The sequence below is a fragment of the Falco punctatus genome (genome assembly GCF_963210335.1).
Source record: "Falco punctatus genome assembly, chromosome: 5".
Taxonomy (NCBI): Eukaryota; Metazoa; Chordata; class Aves; order Falconiformes; family Falconidae; genus Falco; species Falco punctatus.
Window position 1 is genome coordinate 21,479,870 of NC_137584.1, and position 24,374 is coordinate 21,504,243.

At 36.8% G+C, this 24,374-nt stretch overlaps 1 protein-coding gene across 6 annotated transcripts in view; it reads left to right on the top strand.

Moving 5' to 3' along the window:
• CSMD1 (CUB and Sushi multiple domains 1) overlaps positions 1–24,374 on the top strand; it is a 1,231,811-nt gene that overhangs the window by 910,606 nt on the left and 296,831 nt on the right. For all 6 annotated transcript variants that reach the window (XR_013928146.1, XM_080387724.1, XM_080387722.1 and 3 more), the window contains 3 exons: positions 3,983–4,121; positions 11,667–11,854; positions 23,780–23,968. Coding sequence is in view for 5 of the 6 variants with exons in the window: in XM_080387724.1 (XP_080243850.1) it covers positions 3,983–4,121; positions 11,667–11,854; positions 23,780–23,968 (516 nt within the window). In the remaining variant the exon portion in view is untranslated. The remainder of the gene's footprint in view (positions 1–3,982; positions 4,122–11,666; positions 11,855–23,779; positions 23,969–24,374) is intronic.

The window sequence follows — 24,374 nt, forward strand, 5'->3', positions numbered from 1 at the left end:
GCATTGTAAAAATCTGGTTGCTATTCTTTTCAAGTTCTTGCTGTCACCATCATTACTTGCTAGTGAGTTATAGCTCTTATAACAGTTTTGGCTACAGCGTACTGAAGAACATAACTATCTACCACATAAAAAGCAAAGTAAAGATCCTATTTAAAAGTCCTTTTTAAAAATTTGCACCTTTAATTTTTTCAAAACATAAATATGCCTGAATTTATGTATGTAACACATTAAAACCTGCAGAACATTTTTTCCTGAGAAATATAGTGAAAATCAGAGCTATGTTTTAATATTCATTATATTCCCCAAAATTTCAAACTTTGCTTGTTCTTGCCTATGTGAATAAACAGACTAAGATGAGCAATTGTTAGTATTAAATCTCTCTCTAGTATGAAATACAGCGAGAAAAAAAAAAAAAAGTAGGTTGACTCCTTGATGCTATACAGAGATGGGTTCTAAGGCAAGACATAAGAATGTAGTTAATAAACTAGTGTGGGGTTTTTTTTAAAGTAATGTTAAAAAAAATATATATCTTTTAGTAAACAAGAGATAGATAAATAATCAGACACTTAGTGAAAAATACTTTTTTGAAGAAACAAACCCAAACCTTCTAATTGATGTCACTCTCACACTTCCATTAATTTCAGTGTCATTGCAGTAACTTAAGGATCTGGGTCATATCACTTTCAAGGTTTTTATTTGGGCAATTTGACAGCTTAGGTCTCATAACACTACATTTCTGAGACAGAAAGAAAATTTGTGAGAAAGAAAGAAAGAAGATTTAGAGATACTGGAAAAAACATATTAGCAGCCTGGTAGAAGTTGTGTGTGTGAACCTAGATGTTGTACTAGCAGGATTTCTTATCCTGATTAAGGCATGGAATGAGTTTTGCATGTGATGAGTTTGCCTAGAGCAAAACCAGCCCACTCCAAAGTAAAGAGTAGGGCAAAGTTCATCAAAAGACATTTTCTCGTTTTGAAACTCGATATACAATTGTTAAAATACTCAGTGAAATCTTTGTGTGATTTTATTTCCACACACATACATAAACAAGCCAAGATAAGCCTTTGAGAAAAAAATGATGAAGAAAACAAATACAAGAATCACTCCTTAAGAAAATACATAAGTAACATTGAGTTATCCTTTCTTTGAACCTTACAAGACATTTACCTAGTTTTTAATCGAGAAAGAATTAAACTATTAAACTCTTCCCCGCCCCCCCCCCCCCCCCCCCCCCGATTTTGCCTATTGTTTATTTTGATATAGAATGAAATTCAGTTCTTTTAAGTTACATTCAGGTTATGTTACTTTCTTACGTGGATTCTCTTTCTAGTTGATAATTGAAGGAGTTTCTGGATTTGGATTACAGTATGGACTAAGCATCCTTGCTAGTTAATTTAGAGACAATTTAGTTTACTTCTAGTTATCTGAGATTTCTGAGCAACTGTTGTTTTTTGTTGCACTGCTCTGTGGGTTTGTATACTTAACAATTTGTATAAGCAACACCTGAAATATGCAAAGTGATGTGTTATGATCAGGTGAGGATCAACAGTCCTCAGGTCGTTCTTGTTTTTAATACAACAAAATTTGATTTAAAAAACCACCATGCAATAAATTTCATTCTTTATTAGCTATACACAAGTAATGTAAATGCCATTTTCCTGGCCAATCATTTTGCTCCTGAGACAATTCATTTTGTATATTTTCTGTTTTGTGGGTTGCTTTTTTCCCCCACGTTCTTAAGTCTGGAAAAAACTTCCCAGAGACAAGTCCAAGTCATGAATGAAATCAAATAACCACTCTGAGGTCAATTATTATTTTTTTGTTGTTGTTAAAAACATTGAATCAAAATGAGGAATTTAATTCACTACTTACAGATTCATGTTACTATTTATTTCCATATGGCATAATAGGTTCGCTTGTTGCTACTTAGAGAAACAGAAATGACAAGATTTCCTGCACTGCAATATGGAATTTGCTAATAATGATACCACTGATTACTTGAGTGTAATACAAATGATACTAAGATACGTTTACCTGACCTTGAAAGTGTTCCTGTTTCAGACTGCTCCATAACCTTAGGTAAAATGTAGCATCCCTGTGCTATGACAGCTTAATTTTTTAAGTGGCTCATGTTTCCCAAAATTTGTTCAGTCATTTCTGCCGTTGTTTAATCGTGATGCTGATCTGAAAAATGTTCCCTTGTCTAGCCCTGTTACTTTCATAGCCCTGTTGCAATACTTTTTTTTCCCTTTTATGGAGGAGAGTCAAGTTAGAGAACATTTAAACAAATCTGACATACAGAAATGGGCCTGCTGGGATGCACCCAAGAATGCTGAGTAAGCAAGCCAACAACATTGCAAGGCCAGTCTCAATCATCATGGGAAGGTCATTTAACCCAGGGAGGTTTCTGGGGACTAGAAGAAAGCAAATTCCTGTTTTCAAGAAAGGAAAGAAGAGGCATCCAAGGAACTGAAGCAATATTCCTAGAAACCATTTCCAAATAATGAAGAAGGTGGTGGTGACTGGGAGCAGTCAGCATGAATTTATGAAGGGGAAATAATGCCTGACCATCTGGTAGCCTTCTATGATGAGATGACTAGCCTGGTGGATAAGGGAAGACTAATGGATATTTTTTATATCCTTTATAGTAAGGTGTTTGACACTGTATCATATAAGATTTTCATTTACAAACTGATGAAATGTGGGCTAAAGAAGTGAACAGTGAGGTGAACTGAAAACTGACTAAACTGTTGGGCTCAGAAGATGATTGTGGCCCTGGGCATGAAGTCCAGGTGGAGGCTAGTCCATAGTGGTGTACGCCAGGGGTCAATACTAGGTCCAATACTGTTTAAAATGATCAATAATGATCTGAATGCTGGGACAGAGTGCACTCTGAGCAAGTCTGCAGTTGATGGAAAACTGAGAGGAGTGGCTGATACACCATATGCTTGTGCTGCTGTTCAGAGGGACCTTGACAGAGAGGCCAGAGAACTGGGCTGAGAGGAAATGGCAGGTTCTTTCCTTCTGTTCAGCGTTGGTGAGGCTCCGTTAGGAGTGCCGTGTGCAGTACTGGGATCCTCAGTACAAGAGAGATATAGACATACTGCAGTGAGTCCGGACAAGAGCTGCAAAGATAATTAAGGACTTGGAGCATCTATCATACAAGAAGAGTCTCAGAGAACTGGGGTTGTCTAGGCTGGAGAAGAAAAGGCTCAGGGCTCAGGAGGGATATTGTCAATGTCTATAAATGGCTGATGGGATGCTGTGAAGAAAATGGAGCCAGATTCTCGGTGATGTCCAGTAACAGGACAAGAGGAAATGAACACAAACTGAAATACAAGAAATGCTGTTTAAATGTAAGAAAAAAACCTTTCACAAAAGAGTGATCGAACACTGGAACAGATTGCCCTGAGAGTCTGTGGAGTGTCTGTCTTTGGAGGGAGGGCATGATCCTGATTGAATGTGGTCCTGTGCAATCTGCTGTATTGAGCAGGAGATGGACTAGATAATTTCCAGAGGTCCCTTCCAGTTTCACCTGGTTTATGATTCAATGGAATATTTACAACAATCTGTTCCCCTGAGCTGAATGATTACTCAAAAAGGTATTAGATGACACGGTACAATGAAAATTAACTATAAATTACTTGAAAACAATTTTTCTGATATTTCCACATAACTATCGAATCATACTAGATCTCAAAAATAATGATACAGTATTTTTTAATGAGATAAAGTGAGTTTCAACAGAAGGAAGGCTGGCAGAATCAAGTGCCACACTCTGTGTACTAAGATATGTATAAAGTAATAAGCTATGATACTCTGCATTTTCTGAATGTACTTATAATGTCAAAAATTTAGTTGTGTTGTATAATAAACTTATTTTCCTATGTTTTTTAATTCAAATTTTTAAGTTCTTTATATATATAATATTGTATTAGAAACACTGTGTATGACAAAAGTGTACATGCTTTTTTCTTTCAGCACCATGTGGTGGACATTTGACAGCAGCAAGTGGTGTTATCTTGCCACCAGGGTGGCCAGGATATTATAAGGACTCACTTAATTGTGAATGGGTGATTGAAGCAAGACCAGGGCATTCCATTAAGATCACTTTTGACAGGTGAGAATCATAAAGTCTAACAAGTAATGCATGAGCACAAATATTTGTTTTAAAATTTAAGAGACAAAATATTTTTCAAGAACTCAAACCAGAAAAAAAAAACACCCCAAAAAACAAAAAACAACCCACAAACTTTGATGCAACACTCATAGTACTACTCTTCAGGAAAAAAAAAAAAAAGTTTTAAACTGTTTTTATATTATCTTTATTTATGTTTTAAACAATTTGCATTAAATGTCCACCTCCTAGCACATAAATAGGCATATCTTAGGGATTTCTGACTACTTTTGAATTCAGGTACAACTATGCATTGTCCCTGATGATGACTAAGTCTTAATATAAGAGAGCATAATCTGCCTAGACAAGTCCATAATATGCCCGGTGAGCAACTGGATGACAGGTTGGCCTCAAAGAGTTATCGTAGGGTATATAGGGTTACATCAGGCTCATGTCCAGTCACCAGTGGGGTTCTCAGGCCTCAGTTCTAGGGCCAGTAGTGTTCCTTAATGTTTTATAAATGATCTAATGAAGGAATCAATTGTACATTAAGTAAGTTTGCTGATTATATTAAACTAGGAGGAGCTTTGGACTCCCTCAAAGGTAGAGAGGCCTTACAGAGAGATCTGGGTAAACTAGAGAGTTGAGCAATCATCAAAAATATGACATTTAACAAGAGCAAGTGCTGGGATTCTGTACGTGGGTTGGGCTAATCCTGGTTATATGTACAAACTGGGGGATGAAAGGCTGGAGAGCAGCCCTGTGGAGAGACATCTGGGGGTTTGGGTCGATGGCAAGTTGAATATAAATCAACAGTGTGTGCTGGCAGCCAAAAGGGCCAACCATGTCCTGGGGCATCAAGCCCAGCACTGCTGGCTGGTCGAGGGAGGTCATTGTCCCACTCCATACTGCACTGGTGCGGTCCCACCTTGAGTACTGTGTGCAGTTTGGGGCACCTCAATAGAAAAAGGACATCAAATTACTGTGTCCAGAGAAGGACAACCAAGATGATGAAAGGGCTCAAGGGCAAGACTTAGAAAAAGCAGCTGAGGTCATTCAGCTTGTTCAGCTTGGAGAAGGGAAGGCTGAGGGGTCACCTCATCACAGCCTGCAACTTCCTCAAGGGGGGGTAGCGGACGGGGAGGTGCCGATCTCCTCGCTCTGGTGACCAGAGACAGGACACAAGGAAATGGAATGAAACTGCAACAGGGGAAGTTCAGATCTGAGATTAGGATAAGGTTTTTCATTGAGAGGATGGTCGCACACTGGAACAGGCTCCGCAGGAAAGTTGTCATGACACCAAGCCTGTCAGAGTTCAAGGAGCACCTGGATGATGCTCTTAGTCATACGGTTTAGTTTTAGATGGAGCAAGGAGTTGGCCTAGATAATCCTTATGGGTCCCTACCAATTTGAGATACTCTGTGATTCAGTGTATATTAGCATACTATATGCTAACACAGTGGGTATCAGGATTTTGTTTGGATACTGCAGGTTTCACCATGAGTACATTGACACAGACATCAAAACAACAAAGAAAGAGATGTCCAGACATCAGGATATTGTTAAAGGCAGAGTCTTAAACTTAATTTTAAAGTAGTATATAAATCAAATTCTCATCCCAATTGATTTGTAAAAATGTTATCGCAGTGTGGACCTAAATTAGAGCTACTGGAATGCACTGGGATTATGTCCCCGTATAGTGTGCAGGTTTCTTTTGGAATAATAATCTATGCGTCAAGAGGAATAATTTTCAGCATAGTCTAACTCTTATGTGGAGTGAGGAGGTACTGAATGGATTTAGGCACAAGGAATGTGAACCACAGCTTGTTTAATCCTTTTGTGATTATTGTAACCTCAATTAATACATTTGTCTAACCATACAAGTATCTAACAACATTGTGTTTTTTTCAAAGAAAGTATTAAAAAAAGAAAATAAAACTTTAAAAATTCTCAGCCTTCAAACATCTTTGTAAAATAAGTAAAAATTATGCATTTGTTTAGGCTTTTGATCTGGATACTAATATCACACTAAATACTCTATTTGATAACAAGATGCAAAGGACAGTGGGAAAGACAACACCTGGAGCTAGGCTGCAGTGGCTTCTATTCCTGTATCCCAAGGAGTAATAGTGGAATTGTCTAGTTTCACCTTCACATGGTGTCCAAAGTGATGAGTAAAATTGTTGAGTATCATTCAGCCTTCTATTTCTAAAGAGAAAAAATGAAAAAGGATGAAAATTTAGAAGGGCAGAAGAACATAAAAGTGACTGAGTCAAATCAAAGATCAATCTTGCTCGGTATTAAATTGCTCACAGGGACAAAAATGCTGAAACTTAGGAAAGTGTGAGGACCAGATAAGTGTATCTGATATTTCCTCTAAGTACTTCTCCAGTTAGCAACTCAGGACATTCCTGAACTGAAAGGTTTGGGTATTTTAATATGCTTAGTGAGTTTTACTGTATCACTGCCATTGATTTATTTGCTTCCCTCTTGCACCCATGTAAACTTAACACTGACAACATTCTTCATCTTGGGGAACTCATTAGAATAACTGTCTCAGACTGAAGTGCCACAGATACAGGCGGTGGTGTATACAGACAAAGTGAACAAGTCAACAGAACTAGACAGCATTCACCCAGGAGTCCTGAATGAGTACAAAGATGAAATCGCTGAACAATTGGAAGTTGTGTATAACTATAACATTCTTTTAAAACTGTCTTGATACCTGTGCACTTCAGGAACTATATCTTTTATATCTTTCATGGAGACCTAAAGTACTGTATGCTGGATGCCCACTAGGAAAACTATAACAAAGTGTAGCACTAGTGGAAGCATAGATATGTGTGCTATACTGAGGAAGTGTCAATATGGCTTTTGTAAAAGAAATCCTATCTCAGAAACCTATTGGAATTTTTGATGGTGTCAGAAAGCATAGAAATATGCTGGATATAGTTTATCTGGGTTTTCAAAATACAAGTTTTGTCTTTTACACCTCACCCTGCAAAGGGCTATTAAAAAGCTAAGCATCATTTTAATACAAGGAAGGAGACAGCATAAATAAAAACTTAATTAACAGACAACAAAAGTCTTGTAGTGGAATTTTGAGTATTCTACAGAGATCTCTGTTATGTCCAAAACTGTTCAGCATGTTCAGAAATTATCTTAAAAAGGAGAAAATTGGATTAATAATACTAAGTTATTCAGGATATTATAAACAAGGGATGACTGAAGAATTGATGAAGATTCTTACAAGACTGGATGTCTGGGTAACAAATTTGCAAGTACGTTAAGTAAATGCAAAGTGAATCATAAGAAAAATAATTACACTTTGACATATGAAATGATATGGTTTGAACTTAGACTTGTCACTGAGCTGCTAAAGTTCTGGTAACCCTTTGTCAAGAAATAATAATGAAGATTTTTGTGAACATGATAAGGGGCATGGAACGTAATTTAGGGGGAAGATTAAAATAGGTTATATATTTAGTTTGCCATATCCTTTTTCCAGTGCTCTTTTATTCTCCTATTATAAATGTGTTAAAGTCAGGGACAAAGGAGAAAATGACCAATACCAGAGAAGAATGAGAGCTGTTTAAACAATTTTCATGAAATTATCATGTTACTTCTTACAACAACAAAAGGTGGTTTGCTTTCGTTGCATTCATTAGGGAGTTCCAGAATTTTAAGATGCTGAGGGTTTTTTTGTTGTTTTTTGGGTTTTTTTTTTTTATCATTAAAGACTTAATATATTAATTACAAACTTATATTTATTTGGCAGATTTTTTAAAAAAATTAATCATTGGAAGCATGAGGTTCAGGGGTGTCTTCCCAAATACAGTGAAAACAAACAGCCATATTAGTTGTAAGATGGAGCATTTTAATGTTATAAAAGGAAATGTCTCGCCTGAAGTTGCAGATATTTGGATGTCTATGACCTTAACAGTATGACCACTATATTTCTTAGGATATTAATAGGAAACCTAGGCTCCTGTGACATATGTTCCAGTTTAAGTCTAAATTTACAGAATTTTAGACAGATGCACACAGATATTCCATTAACAGAATTCTAGAGCTTTGTTTACAAATTGAACTGCAATGGTATTAAACAAGAACTTGGAGTTTACCCTGATACGAAATTCTGATCATGTATAATTTTTAATGTACAGCAGACAGTCAGTTAATCTACTCCAGCTTTTTATCAGCATTATTAAAAGAAGGATTCTGCTGTCCTTTCCCTAAATATTTCAATTACAAAGCAATATTACCATTAAGCACACTGGTTGTGGTAGACAGAGAAGAAACTTTTCCTTGCTTTCTTTGGAGGTTTATGGACCTTTCCTGGCAGGTTTTTTTCATCTTATTAGAAATTTAATTAAAACTGTTATACTTTGGGAAGTTCATGATAGTATAATAATCTTCCTTTTTCAATAAATACATTTTCTTTTGTTAACATTAAGGCTTTGCTACCCAGATTAAAGATTGGATGGAAAACCTTTTGATTACTTACAAGAAACTAACTCTGCTGTCTGATATAACATTAGCAAATTATAAATCAGTAAGCAAAATCACTATCAAATAAATTTTACAAATAAATTAATTGTTTTATTTTCAATTATTTCACAAGTACAATATTTTGTCAAGTATTTTGTCTAGTTTGGGGAAAATAGAGCTCTTATACTCTGCTACTTGACTTGCCATCACAGATACAGATGCCAAAATGAAACTTCTCATGAACGTGATAGTTATAATGTAAATTATCTCAGTCTTGAGCTAATTAAGCTTTACTGTTGCTAGACAAATGTGCCTTACCGGAATACTTAGAAACTTTCCAGAAACAGCAGAAAATGACGTGTAAGCCTATGAACATTTTACACTGAAACATTTTGCATTTCAGACCATGACAGAGTGGAAAGGTAACAAAAAAGTTACCTAAGTGATTTGAGCCATAAGGAAGAGGGCTAAAAGGATAACTGCTGACTGGAAAACTTTTTTCTACTTTGAATATTGACGAAAATTCATTGGATAAAATATAAACAAATCTCCTTATTCAAAACCCACCTAAGTATATATAAGAAATAGTGCAGCATAGCATTACTGAAGTCCTAAAAATTCTCTGTGAACATTTGGAGGACACCTGACCTTTTACTAATATAAGTATGCTAATAAACATTAAACCAAAATAAATACACCAAAAACTAACTCTTAATTAATTACTTTCACTAAGGATGTAGCACTCCCAATAATAAGTTAACATGATTTATCATTTCAGTGACAGATTAGTTTCCCTCACAAACATAACTGTCAAAATAATTGAACCATTGAATTATTGATCTTGAGTCCATTCATTATGAGTATAAATAAAGTATTTAAACCAGTCTAGCAGTGTTTGTCTGTTTTCCTCATTCTGCTGCGGGGTAAATCAATGTAAAATCTCTGAAATTATGGAACTGAATAAAAAATAAGGTACTGAAAAATCTGTCAAGTACTTTAGTGATGCCCTCTGTCACTTTCTTTTTTGGTAAATTAAACGGAACCAGAAAACCTTCCCAGACACAAGAACTTATGTGTTTGTGCAGTTAAATTGTTGAAATTGTCCCTAACACTTCTTGAGCTTGCCAGCTAGCATTCTCCCAAATAATTATCAAGCATGGCAAGGAGTTAGCGTGGGCAAGCGATCATTCATAATAGGAAATTTGAATAAAGTCTCCTTTTATGAAAGGTTAAAGGATGTATTTACTAGTATTGATATAGGCCATTCCATGCTAGGTGGCTTGACTGCCAGAAACTGCTCCTGAAAATGCCGAATGTATTAGCAAGCCTACAAGCCCTGTATTCTGCTGTCCGAGTGGATGGATAACAGTGAAACGATTGTCTGGATTTTAGCCAAAATATTCAGAGTAGGTAGCTTTGTTGAAAGCACCATAAATCTGGAGAGTTCTCTGTGTGAAGAGGAAGGAACACTATGGAGGGCATAAGTTTCCAAGCTTTCATAGTTAAGCAAACGCCTTCCAATTTCTGAATGTGCTTTTGTTCTCAGGGGATCATGGAGAGAACTATAGAGATTACTAAATGTGTGCTAAATCCAGACTTTCTGTTACTAATACTGCTGTGTCTGTGAAGATGATTTTACATGACCGATGCTAATTGGTCTGTAAACTATAATGGCCTGGCTGGGGAGCTTGTTCATCCTGTCACCATTACCTAACAAAGTATAGGTTTGTAAACAGTTGTTTGAACTTTGGAGGAATGTCCCTTATATGTCCCCTTTTCCAAATGTAAAATAATTTGTAGTTTTCTTTAACTACAAGAACACAGTTTTTTATCTCCAAGCCCACTGAACGTGTCCCATATTGGCAAGACAGCTTAAGGGCGATCGCTTTGAAAAAAGTGTTGTATTATATAGGGACACAGTTTGTTGCTCTCAGAAGTTGAACTAATAAGCCCTGTGGGAAAAGAAGAGAAAATCTCAGAACATGCATTTCTGAAAGATTAAAAATTTATGAAAATAAGAATATTAGGTATGCAGGCGAATATATTTAGACCAGTATGGATATCTGTGTAATAGCACAAACTTTGTTGACTGGAAAATTGATGTGTGCATGGTTTAGATGCTGCAATTTGCAACAGTATCTAATATAACCACAGTCTTGAAAAACATCTGATGCGAAAAATGCTAGCCAACGTTTCAGCTACAGAAAGAGCAGATTTAAGCTGTTTGAGTAAAGAACAACTAGTAGTGGATGGCAGTACACATAGACATGCTTTATGAACTGGAGAAATGTAATGTGGTTTAGTGATTGACACAGACATTGACTCTGCTGTTGATTTTGAAGTTGTTTGTTCTTGTGAGTCAAGTCCTTAGTCACCTCCTGTTCCACTCATCTATATTATCTGTGTTTTGGACACACTGAGATAAACTAAGGATTTCTGCTTACTATAACTCCCAAGAAATTTCAAAATGAGGGCTTGATTTAAGTTTAGGATTTTTGTACTGCTTTACTTGATAGGACAAAAATAATTGTTCACAAGTAAAGTAGCAAACTATGTTAAAAAGATATTTAGATAAAAAATTAAACAGTTGCATATATAAAAGAGCTTTTGCCAAGTAGCAGATATCAAATGTCAAATGTTGAAATTATTGAGATGAGATAATGACATATGGAAGATGTTCCTAGGATGTCCAACTATTATTTAGCCTGAGGGCAAGAAATCTCTTGGATCTTCATAATGCATTTTGTCTTTGAGACAATTTTCATTTTTGTACCCAGATTCTCCACTAAATGTCTTTCTGAAGCACAGTCATATGGTTGATCTGAGGTATAATACATCCCTTGTGGATTTTATGATACCAGACACAAGAAAGCAAGGAAAAATATGTGTAAAACCTTCCTTAGTTGTTATCCTCAGTAATACAGTGATGGACCCGTAGATAGGCAAGTTTTTATGTGTATGATATTCTTGATCAGTTACACATGGTTGCATTTCTAGCAGTTACAGAAAGCAACACCATACCTCTACCCACCAGCTAACTTTCATATCCCTTTTTAGATTTCAGACTGAAGTTAATTATGATACTTTGGAAGTCAGAGATGGGCCAGCTAACTCATCACCATTAATTGGAGAATACCATGGAACACAAGCACCTCAGTTTCTTATCAGTACTGGAAATTATATGTATCTGCTGTTCACTACAGACAACAGTCGTTCCAGCGTTGGTTTCCTAATTCACTATGAGAGTAAGTCTGATATTTTTCTGATAGATTTTTATTTAATTTCAAAAATAACATTCAATTTGAAAATGAGCAAATGAATGTGAAAAAATAAACTTCAGTAATTATGTTTGTATAAGAACAAATTATGTTTAGTTTATGTTATATTGACAATTCTGAAATTATTATTTCATTTTGGAAATTTTTGTTTCATGAGTTCTTGTATGTTATTCACAATATTTATGGACCTTGGTCTTTAACAAAATGGAAAGTAGTTTAAGAAACTTGCCCTTATGGGTAAAGGTATGCTGTCCTTTTTCGGTTTGTTTGGGTTTCACACCCCCAAACCCCACCCCACCCCACCCCCACACGCACACACTCTCTTTTTCTCTCTTTCTCTTTTTCTCTGGCTTTAATACACTTTTTCAGTACCAAGCAGAATTGGGCCTTGTCTGTGGTGATTCAAAAATGCAAATAAATGCATAATAATATGTCTCTGTGAACTGCAGAATCATTACAATAGCATTTTATTTTAAATTAGATATGTAAATTACATATTTTATATGGTCTGAAGTTACGCTTGTCTTTATATGATAGCATAGTCATTCTCCTAAGTACTCAATCAAGAAGGCTTATGCATTTAGTGTGGTTGTGCTAAACAAATAACATTTATTGATTTTTCTTATTTGGAAACTAATCTGATTGCAGTAAATTTGCTGTCATATTGAATCTGGAATGATGCCCAAAATATTTCATAGCTATATCAAAACTTGGAAATTTTGCATATCTTCTTGTAGCTTTGGCTCAGACATGGTGGTGGTAATGGCTGAACAGGTAATAGTAAAGCTGCTAAATCATGTAAAGACAAGAACAGTAGGTAGGTTTCTGCATGAGTTAACCTGAAGATACTGATTTTCCCTGATAGTATTGGATCTAAATGTTGCTGTTACATTTTGTAAGACAATCCTTTAATATTTATAATTTTGTTTTTTAAGCTCCCTATCAAGTAGATATGTGTTCTTCTATTAAAAATTAAAAGTTAGTAATAAAATATCTGCCCTACAAAATCTTAAAGAGAAAGGTCCAATTATTAAATGATTTAGAATAATAGTTGTGTATTCACTTTTTATCTTTGTTGAGAAATTTGATATCTCACACACATAATACTAGTTGTCAGTGCTGTTTCTCTAGGTAGACTGATAACATGTCAGACTTAGTTTTGATTAGTGGACTTTAAACCTTGAAATTGGATTAGATCTTTAACAGGTAAAGATGACAGAAATCTAGTAAATGATCTTCACCTTCTTTTACATATAGCCACTATGCACAGAGTATATATAAAAAAGCCCTTTATATAAAAAGCTCATATATTTTGAATTTTTAAATTTTAAAGTCATAACGAAAGCTAAAAATTTTGTCTCACAGGCTTTTTCTGAGCAGATTGTCTGCCTGAATAAAGCATCTTTCTCTTTCAGTAGAAGTAACATCTAGAAGGGTGGCTGCTATTATTTTTTACCTAGAAAAGTGTAAGAAGATGAAATGAAATTTTAAAAAAAGGTTCCCAGTTTAAGGAGTGAGATTGTTTATTTGTTGTGAGTTATATTTCCCATTAAAAAGTTATCTGACAATTGAATTTCAATAGTTACTAACAAAAAGCTTAACATCCTTTCTTAGTTATGATGACTGCTGTTTCTCTTATGCTTTCATGTCATTGTGAATGATATTCAGCTGGCAGATTAAACCTATAAATTTAAGTGTCAATATAGAAGTGTTTAGAGCCTGAAGCTTACATTTTGGGAAATGGAGATTTGGTCAATGCAATCGATGGAGTCCAGGGAGCAATCCTTTAAACTCTGAAGTAGAAGCCGGGGCTGTATTCAGTCACCTAAGCATGGAGAGTTAAGAGCTGGTTTAGGTTCTATGCCACCTGTACTATGCCAAGCACTGCACCAGAGATTTGGATCTTGCACAAGTTCTTTGCCATGCATCCCTATGGATGGAGACATCGTGGTTATGAAAGGATGGCACTAGAAATGTATATTGAAAGAATAAAATTTCTCTCCCTGTAACTTTGCTGAATCAGTTGCTCCCTAGTTTGCCCTGACTGGGCTGATCAGTTCTCTTTTGACTGTGAAAGGAGCTTAAAGACCAAACCAGGCTACAGACACATCACTGGGAGCATCTTAAATTGAAATTGAACCTTGCCCTGAATGTCCATACTGTAGAAAAAATGCAATATAAACAGAGACTTTTTAGCTGCCACCAACTGGAATGGGTATGTCCATATTCACAGCATAAGTTGTACAGAGAAAGTTTGCTAAACATGTCATACCTGTGTCAGTGCATTTGTTCCAGTAGGTGCCTTAAGTCAGTCACAGCCTCACTGTTCATACTGGTTTGTTCTGACAGCAGGTTCCTCACAGAACAAAAATTGCATCCATGTTCCATCATGTTGTACATGTTCATGTAATGCAACTGGAATTTGTTGTCACAGTCTCTCTTCTAGTTGTCAGCACTGGGAGCTCCTGAAGCATTTCTGTAGTGGGTAGCAGATATAGATCCTTCCTTGGTCCTTGACTCATTTGAAGAAACAGTACTCCGTGTTAATAGTCTGGATATGGAGAAAAGATTCATCAAATTTTCAGTGGCAAGACTCAGTCAATGGGAAAAGTTTTTGGAATACTGGGGGAGAACTTTTTGTTTCAGCAGTCAATTTAACTCTGACTAAGAAGAACCAATACATTCTGAATAAGAATGACAGCTTCTGTGAAAGTGCCCATGAAATAATAGAGTTTATGATTCTTAAGAAATGAAAGCATGAAGTAACACAAATTGTGGTAAAGTCAATGGTTTTCAGAAATCTAAACTGCACCAAACTTGAGATATTGCTAGGTGAATGTCCTTAGGAATGAATTCTGAAAGTCATTTATAAAAGAGATTATATTAAAGCCCAACAGAATATTGGTGATTTTTTTTTTTTTGAGAAAGAAAAGATACTATCCATTTCTAAAGCTATTTAAAAATCTATTTTAACGATATGTAACCCAAAAGTTAATCATGTAAATGTTGGATATATTCAAACATTGCTATAGATGGCCATCAAAGAGTAACACAGATATCTTAGGATAAAATCAGAAAATTTAAAATATCTATTTACTTACAGGAACAGGGGACAGAAAGACAGTAACAAAAGTATCTGTAAATATATTCAAAGTAAGAAAAAAATAAAAATCATTACTTAATAAAAAGATGAGCAAACATCACCTGTCACAGAGAACAGTATGTTCTGTTCCAGTTTTGCAGCATTTGCAGAAAAGCTTAATTTTGACCATATACTCAACACAATTAAGTGAACATTTACAAGGTAAGAATACAGCGTATGGAAAGAGGGTACTGCCTAATATTGGGATAATTACATATATTTTATTCATCAGGAACTGCTGGAATTCCCTGTGCTATACTTAAAAGCAAAGCACAAGCAGTCTGTACCCTGCTGAAAATTGTGCCTGAAAATTCAAAATTGTTTTTGGGAATTTTCAAACAAATTCAGAAAAGAACACACCTTTCAAAGAAAGGAGGGAGGGAAAAAAGAAATTAAAAAACAAAACCAAAAAAACCAACAAAATAACAACAAAAAAAAAAGAGATGAGGACCAGAAGGATCAAGGACATTAGTTTTATCTTCACTCTTTAAAGATACTAGTTTCAAGATGATAAACAAGTTGATAAGAAACAAATGATTTGTATTTGAGAAGAACAGATTATGTCAAACCAACCTAATTTCTTTCTTGAGAGGTTAACTGGTCTTGTAGATTCAGGAATGGAAAGGGAAGGAAACAGCTCTATGTTGACATTTATAAGGCTTTTAGAAGTCTTCCAGAGAAAATATAGAAATTTGGTCTATCCGAAATTATTACAAGCACTTCAGTGAGCACTGGAAAAAAGTTTCCCAGAGAGACTGTGGAATCTCCATCCTTGGAGATACTAAAAATTCATCCAGACATGGATGCACCTGTGCAACTAGCTCTAGGTGACCCTGCTTGAGCAGGAAGAGTTGGGCCAGATGACCTCTAGAGGTTCCTTCCAGCCTGAACTGTTAGTGATTCTGTGATGCTGTGAACAGTTATGAAAACTTTTACATGAAGAGCAGACAGTCTAACTCAAATTTGTCAGGATCCTACTGTTATTTGGCCTAGATCCAAAATTATCTGATATTTTTATGAACAGTTTTGATGATAATATAAGAAGAACACTTACAAATTCTGAAGATTATTCCAACATATATTTATAGCAAGGACTATGGTGGAGAGGGCTAGAATTAAAAACAAGCTAAATGAACTGAAGAAATAGTCTAAAGAATAAAGAAACACACTAAGCATAAACACGAAAGGAGAAATGATTTGCACAGATAAAAAACAGAAATACAGTAGAAAAGGATCTGGTTTTTACACAGAACATAAATAATCTAAAGAAAATGCAGTAGTAATGCAAAATGTAGGATCATCTGGTTGTTATAGTTAATAATAATAATAATAATAATAATAGAAAATAATTACAAGAAAGACATTTTTTGTTTACAGGACTATTTTACCTAGGATTTAGAAAATAACTATTTCACTTTTCTTGATGACCAGAGAGAATGTTGTATCCAGTTTGGGACCCAGTTTAAAAAACGTATGAGGTTGTTAACATGGAAAACATGACACATATGGACTCATTGAAAAGTATGGACTTATTTAGTCTAGAAAAGACTTGGCAGTCAGGAGGGAAGGCATAATAACAGTCTCATTTGCCTAGTAGCTCAGAACGGCAGCTAGACATGGAGTTCAGTCTAGAACTCTGCTAAAAAGCCTGTGCTCCCTGTCACCAATGAGCAGGACAGTGATGACACGCTAGTTCTGCCTTTCTAAATGACTTCTGTAGATCATTAAGAAAAATAATATTCATCCAAGTGCACTCCTAAATTTGGCTATGTTATGCTCCGTCACTTAGAAATACCATGCAGATCTTCTTTAGAGAAGAAATTTTCAACTTTTATATGGAAGAAGAAAAAAGCTCTTGAAGTAATAACACCTCCATATTCCCTTTCATCCTCTACCTCCCCCTTACACTACGTTCACTCTTTCACTTCTCATTTTCAAGCAACTTCCCCACCTGCTTTATAACATTATTAATGTGTTTCTGTATCATGATTTTTAAAAATCTGTTAACTGTATCACAATTTTTAGTGATGTAAGAATATTTTTTTTAGTGTCAGCATTGTGACAGCAAACAATTCAAGTGCAGAAACTCACCATTACACTCTTAAGAGCTGCTGGAAAAACACCAAGACTAAGCGTGTAAGCAGGCTTGAAGTTCTTTGAGGCTAATTTTTTAATTAATCTTTAAGGCTAATTAATTAATTAAATAAGGCTAATGTAATTAATCTTTAAGGCTAAACTTGTAAAGTTACAGGGAAATATTTCTGGCCACTTGAGCTATATCTGATCCAGTAAGTTAGAAATTCTTGAATCCTGGCTTCAGTCTTGCAGTCATTCATATAGTTTAAGCACAATCTCCTGTAGGATTTTGACCCGTGCCAGCTAGCACCTTGTTTTACATATCTGGCCATAGTTCTAGGAATAACATCAGCCAGAGACTGTTCTCAAAAGGCAACAGTCTTACTTAAGGTGGGCAAGATTTTATCTGTATGAATGTTAGCTGGCCATGCTTTGAAATCGGTGCCAAAGATTAGGCCCTCTCCTGATTTAAGGGGGTGGTCTTTGGTTCTAATTCTTGGAACCATATTCTGATAAGCAAGCACCTATTCTATTTCTTTTTTAAAAATGTGAATTTTACAAAGCAAAGATAATTTACATTATTTGTTGCTGTTTAATGCTGGCTGGTGACTGAGCACAGTACAGCCATTCACTCACTCCCCCCTCACTCAGAGGGATGGGGAGAAGAATTGGAAAGGAGTGTAAAACTTGAGTGTTGAGATAAGAAGAGTTTAATAATTGAAAAAAATAAAATACAACTAATAATAATAATAATTGTTGTAATGAAAAGGAGGGAGAAGGGGAGAGGAATGAAATCCAAAAGAAAGGGAGAAAAGAAACTAAGTGATGCACTATACAACTGCTCACCACCTGCTGACCAACACCTAGCCAGTACCCAAGCAGTGTTCAGCAGGACCCGGCCACCCCAACCCCACCCCAGTTTATATACCACGACATCCCATGGTATGGAATACCTCTGGCTAGTTTGGGCCAGCTGTCCTGGCTTTGTCCCCTCCCTATTTCTTGTGGCCCTCCAGCTCTCCCACTGGCAGGGCCTGAGAAACTGAAGTCCTTGACTTAGTATAAACATCACCCAGCAACAACCAAACCCATCCATGTGCTGTCAACATTGTTCTTACACCAAAGCCAAAACCCAGCACTGCACCAGCTACTAAGAAAATTAAATCTATCCATGCAAAAACCAGGACATTATTCTCCTTTCATTGTTAGAATAAGCCTACCTATATAATCAACTCTTTTATTAGGCAATATTTTTCTCTTATTGTTCAAAAAATTGCTTTTGTCATCTGCCTCACTGATGATTCTATACTGATGGCAAAGAATAGCACTCTAGCTTCCAGCTGAAACACTTCCGTTCTTCAAAACTTTTTTGGGATTCATTGACTAATACAGCAACTGCTTTTGCACACAGACATACAGTTTACCAATCTTACACTTTAGTATTCCATTTTTCTCACTATTTTAACTCTTTGATCTGTGAAGGGAAAAGTAGAGGTGTGTAATATATATGAGTATGTAGCATATAAATCTTTATAGCTGTTGTATGCTTTATGCAGTACAGCAACAAATTAATTACCTCTTTAGAGATCTAATGCCATCTACTGATTAAATTGGTTAGTAAAAATTACTTATAAGTCGTGTTTGCAAAATATGCATTTTAATAATCAATGAAGCATCTAATACAGCTCACAGCAACAGGTTGATTAATGTTTGATGAAATTTCAGTATTGACAAAGTGAAGTTTTTTCAGGATGACTGTCCATATTTTTCAATTATTCAGTGATACACAAAGGCTTTTGCTTTGATATTGCTGTTTACTTTGGACTATGTGTTATGTTCTTTTGAAAAGAGAATGATTAAATTTTAGGATAGAATTATCTGCTTGTCTAATTCCCACTGCTACATGGGTTTAAGTGGAGGGAGTCTTTTTTGAGGGAGCTACTAAGCATGGTCTTCTTGAGAAATACTGTATTATGTAGGGTGGGAGAGAAAAGACATGGTTTTCACCCAGACTTGAATCTTATAGTTACTGAGCTAATTGTTATGAATAGTGTTAAATCAACTATTTCCAACCATGAGCTCAAAATTTAACACTGTGATGCCAGAATTTCTCATATATAGTTTAATATTGTCCTTTTGTAGACAGGACTTTCAGTGTACTGCCCATTATTAAGCTTGTCTTGTTATTTCCAATTAAGAAAAAAACCCAAATCTTTGTCCAAAAAAAACCCATAGAAAAATGATTTCTTTGCAGCTGTTTATGATTGTTAAAACTTACACACTGAATATTTTCCCCTGGAAATTAAGCTGTTACCTGAGCTGAGTTTTTTAATTTATATAGCACCACTATTTTAGTCCCAAACATGGAAGCTGATAAGGTTGCTACAGCTTTTGGTCTCCTTGCAAAAATGTGTATCAACATTATCAATGTAATCTAGTTATTACTTCAAAAAGGAATAAATGAGTTTATCTGTTATATGCGTCTCAAAATCCCAAAGCAATTGTTTTGTTGATGCAGGGGTGGAAGGCTGCCCTTAAGAAGAAGGAATTTTAAGAAGGCTACTGTGGACTTACATCTACTCTAACATACCTCAAAACATGAAGTATAGTTTGTCTAGAAAAAAATTACCGTGTATCAAAGTTAAAATTTCATACACATTTAATATTTACACAATTTAGGGCACATAAAAGTGCCTATTACAGACTTAAAAGAGTTCTTTGAGTTTATATTCCTCAATTTAAGACAGGTAAAGGGAATCTAAAAATGCAGTGTCAGCTAACATGGTACATTTGCATTAAAAGCATGCAGTCATGTCTAGAAGAAACTTATTCATCTAGAATGTAAGTATGTCAGGGATACCTCATGAAAACTAGATCATAAGCTTTCAAATCTGAGTTCTAACTGAGCTAAGGAATAGCTGGAGGGTACAGGCAGTATTTGCCTGTGCAATCTAGAGTCATTATTTATGATATTCTTGGTTGTAGCCTTGCTTCCAGCCCTAACATCTATAATTCTAAAACATTTACTTTATGCTCTGATAATTTTTTTCCCTTAGTTTTGAACTTTGCCTACCTCATTCTTAAGATTATGTGATAGTCCTGGATAAATAAAGCAGGGTAGAAGCAGTAAACCGAGAGTACAACTTCCACAGAAGCAGTTATAGATACACAGGCAGCTGAGAGCATCAGCACCTTTAGGATGTGTTTAGGGGGCTAAGGATCCAGGAAATCCCTAACGCCCTGCTATAGAGAGTTTTGTGCTGTTGGCAGTTGTCTTTGACGAAGGAAATTCTTTAGCAAAAAGCAGACTGGAAAGAGTCATGCTGGAAGTTCAGGTCACCTGTGATGAAGCACATAAAATCTTTGAAGACCTCAGGAGAACTAATCTTGCTCAAGGCTCTTTACAGCATCTATGAGTGATGACATCACCAATATGAACTCAAGCATTCTTTCCAACCCAGCACCAAAATACTGACATTAACGTGAAAAATACTTCAGTAAATGCAATGGGTGCCAGAACTTTGAAGTGGTTATGTCTAGATTTTATCCCAAAAACTGACAAGGAATTCTAAACTCATAAGTCCGGTATTATTCAAATGGACACACAACAGATAATTTTTCAGAATTAAGTAAGTTGCCTGATAACACAAGTCAGTAGCTTTTTGGGTTGCAACAAACTCTGCACAGGCTCCTCTGGGTCTTATCTCTGAGGCTTGACTATGTGTTTGCTACCTGCTGGTTTTAGCCAGCTTCTAGGTTTTTTTCTTTTACTGCAGGCCTCATGCTGGCTTTGTCCTTCATAGTCTGTCATCTTTTTGCCCGCGACAGCCAGTACCTTCAAGGTTTCCCTCTGGACACACTCAGCTTCTCATAGAAGAAGGAACCATGTCAGCTGTAGGAGGCAAGGCTTTGGTTACAGGGGAGCTGCAGGGGTGGCCTTTGTGAAGAGAGTCCAGGGCTGCCCTGTGCCAGACACAGCTGGTTCTAGCTAGCTACAATGAACCCACCACAAGACACAGCCCATCAGCCATGTTGGTGGCACCTTTGTGATAATGTATTATCAGAAAGGACATAATGCCGCGTACATGAGTGAGGAAGAGAAAGTGTGAGAAACAATCCTACAAATGCCAAGGACAGAGAAGGAGATGCTCCTGCAGCCCAAGGAAGAGACCGCAGTGGAGCAGATATCCACACTGCAGCCTGTGGTGGGCCCATGTCAGAGCAGGTGCATATTCCCTGAAGGGAGATGCATCCCGTGCAGTCCCATGCAGGAGCAGGTTTATCCTGAAGGGCTGCAGCCTGTGGGAAAGTCCTATGCTAAAGCAGGGGAAAAGTGTGAGGAGAAAGGAACAGCAGAGAGGAGCTGTTATAGACTGACCACAACCCCTCTTCCCCATCCCTGCCATGCAGCCTGGGGAGGAATAGGGAAGTAAAGAAGTTGCAAATGGAGGACTGAAGTTGAGCCTGGGAAGAAGAGGGCTGAACCTGGCTGGATGCCAGATGCCCACCAAGCTGCTCCATCACTCCTTCTGAGCAGGACAGGGGAGAGAAAATAACAAAGGACTCATGGGTCAAGGTAAAGGACAGGGAAAGTTAACTCACTGATTACCATCATGGGCAAAACAGACTTGACTTGGGAAAATTAATTTATTTCCAATTAAAATCAGAGTAATGAGAAAATAAAACCAAATCTTACAAAACCTTCCCTCCACCTCTCCCTTCTTCCCAGGCTCAACTTCACTCCCAATTTCTTCTACCTTCTCCCCCTCAGCAGCACAGGAGGACAGGGAATAGGGGTTGCAGTCAGTTCATCACATGTATCTGCTGCTCCTTCCTCCACAGGGGGACAACTTCTCACACTCTTCCCCTACTTCAGCGTGGGGTCCCTCCCACGGGAGACAGTCCTCCATCAACTTCTCCAATGTGAGTCCTTCCCATGGGCTGTAGTTCTTAACAAACTGCTCCAGTGGGGGTCCCTTCCATGGGGTGCAGTTCTCTAGGAACAGGCTGCTCCAGCATGGGTCCCCCACAGGGTCACAAATCCTGCCAGCAAACCTGCTCCAGTGTGGGCTCCTCTCTCCATGGGTCCACAGGTCCTGCCAGGAGCCTGCTCCAGCATGGGATTCCCATGGAGTCACAGCTTCCTTTGGGCATCCATCTGTCTTGGTGTGGGCTCCTCCATGGGCTGCAGGTGGATATCTGCTCCCCCATGGACCTCCATGGGCTGCAGGGGTCAGCCTGCCTCACCATGGTCTTCACCATGGGCTGCAGGGGACCTTCATTAACCCTGGCATCTGCAGAGTTGTTGCTCTCACATAGTCTCACTTCTCTCTGCTGCTGTTGTTCCACAGCTGGTTTTTGCCCCCTTCTTAAATATGTTATCAGAGAGGTACTACCACAGCTACTGGATGGGATCACCTCTGGCCATCGGTAGGTCCATCTTGGAGCCACCTGTCATTGGTTCTATCAGATATGGGGGAAGCTTCTAGCAGCTTCTCGTAGAAGTTAACCCTCTAGCTCCCCACTACCAAAACCTGGCCGTGCAAACCCAATACAGGGGTGGGGTGTGTGTGTGTGTTTTAGTTTTTGCCTTTGTTTCTTACCATCCCACTCCATTCTTAATTGTCAAAAAATTAAATTAATTTTCCTCAAATTGGGTCTGATTTGGCTGTTATGGTAATTGGTAAGTGATCTTCCTCTCTTTATCTCAGATCATGAGTTTTTTCATCTTATTTTCTATCTAACTTTTTTCTGATGTACTGTTGAGGAGGGGAGTGAGAGCAGCTGATAGGGGACCGGCAGCCAGCCAAGATCAACACACCACACAGAGTAAAAGAAAATAAAAGAAATCCCTTTTATCCCAATAGCCTTTTTCCCTTGTGTGTATCCATTATATTTCATTACATGATTAAATTCCACAATCATTTGCTATCACTATAAACATAATAGATAATGCTTGGTAATTTCATGGAGGTTAATTCACCTCCATTAGATAACTTTGGGGTTTTTTTTTACTTTTTCAGTGTATAGCTCCATGTTTATCTGCCAAACACTATTCAATTTCACCTATAAGACATAATTACTAAAGACTGCTTCAGTCAGATAAGAGTTATACAATTGTGTAAACTATATTAATTGTCTTACTATTTTTGATGCATATGGTAGTAGTATCTGTATGAATTAACAAGTAGTTTCTGAGTTCATCAATTGTAGGTTTTTTCCACTGCTTTTTGCTAAATCAAATAACTATTGCTATGACAGAGGAAAGCTGAGCTGTCCCACAGTATCAGAAATTGAACAGATAAAATGGAATAATCAAAAACAATTTATATACTATCAAAATTTGTGTTCATACTTTGAACCTTAATATCTTCCTATAGTTTAAGATGTCCAGTACTTTTACTGGCTCTTTTTTTCAGTTTGATGAAATATACTTTAAAGCTCCAATCTTTTCCTACTTCATTTGGGCTTCCTGTTCTATGAGACTGAAAATTGAAGAGTGGTAACAGAGAAAGTGCTTTCTGTCCTACATCAGTTCTGAGGCAATGATAACAAATATCTTTTGGAGGCTCGTTCTTCCTCCTGTCTTATTCATTTTGTGTTTTGGCTGGGATTTTTTTTCTGTTTACTATCAAAAAAAAAAGGAAAATAAACAAATTAAATCTGTGTTTCAGGTGTTACTCTAGAATCAGATTCCTGCCTTGACCCAGGGATTCCTGTGAATGGCCATCGCCATGGTAACAACTTTAATATCCGCTCCACAGTTACTTTTAGCTGTGATCCAGGATATACACTGAGCGATGAAGAGCCACTCATATGTGAAAGAAACCATCAGTGGAATCATGCATTACCCAGCTGTGATGGTAAAGTATCAAGTTCTTCAGATGGCAGCTTTAAAGTCCAAAAAAAGTTAATCTCCTGTTTTTGAGAACTAATTAAGCTTATCATTGCTACTACTCCCTTCAATTATGCCAAGATGCACACTTGTCAAAAATTATTTTGCTGTTAATAAAAGCCATACTTTACACCTCCATATCAACCTTCCGTCAAGTACTGTAATGTACGGTGATATTTACAGGTATATATTCACCAATAGGAAATCTGAATTTTCAGAGGGTGCCACTTATCAACTGTGAATGAAAAGGGTGCCATTCAACTAATATTTTCAAAGCAAAGACAATTAACTTGCATTTTAAACTTGGAATACTGAATACCAAAATAATTGCTCAAAATTCAGGATACCAAGTAATAAAACAGATCATGATCAAC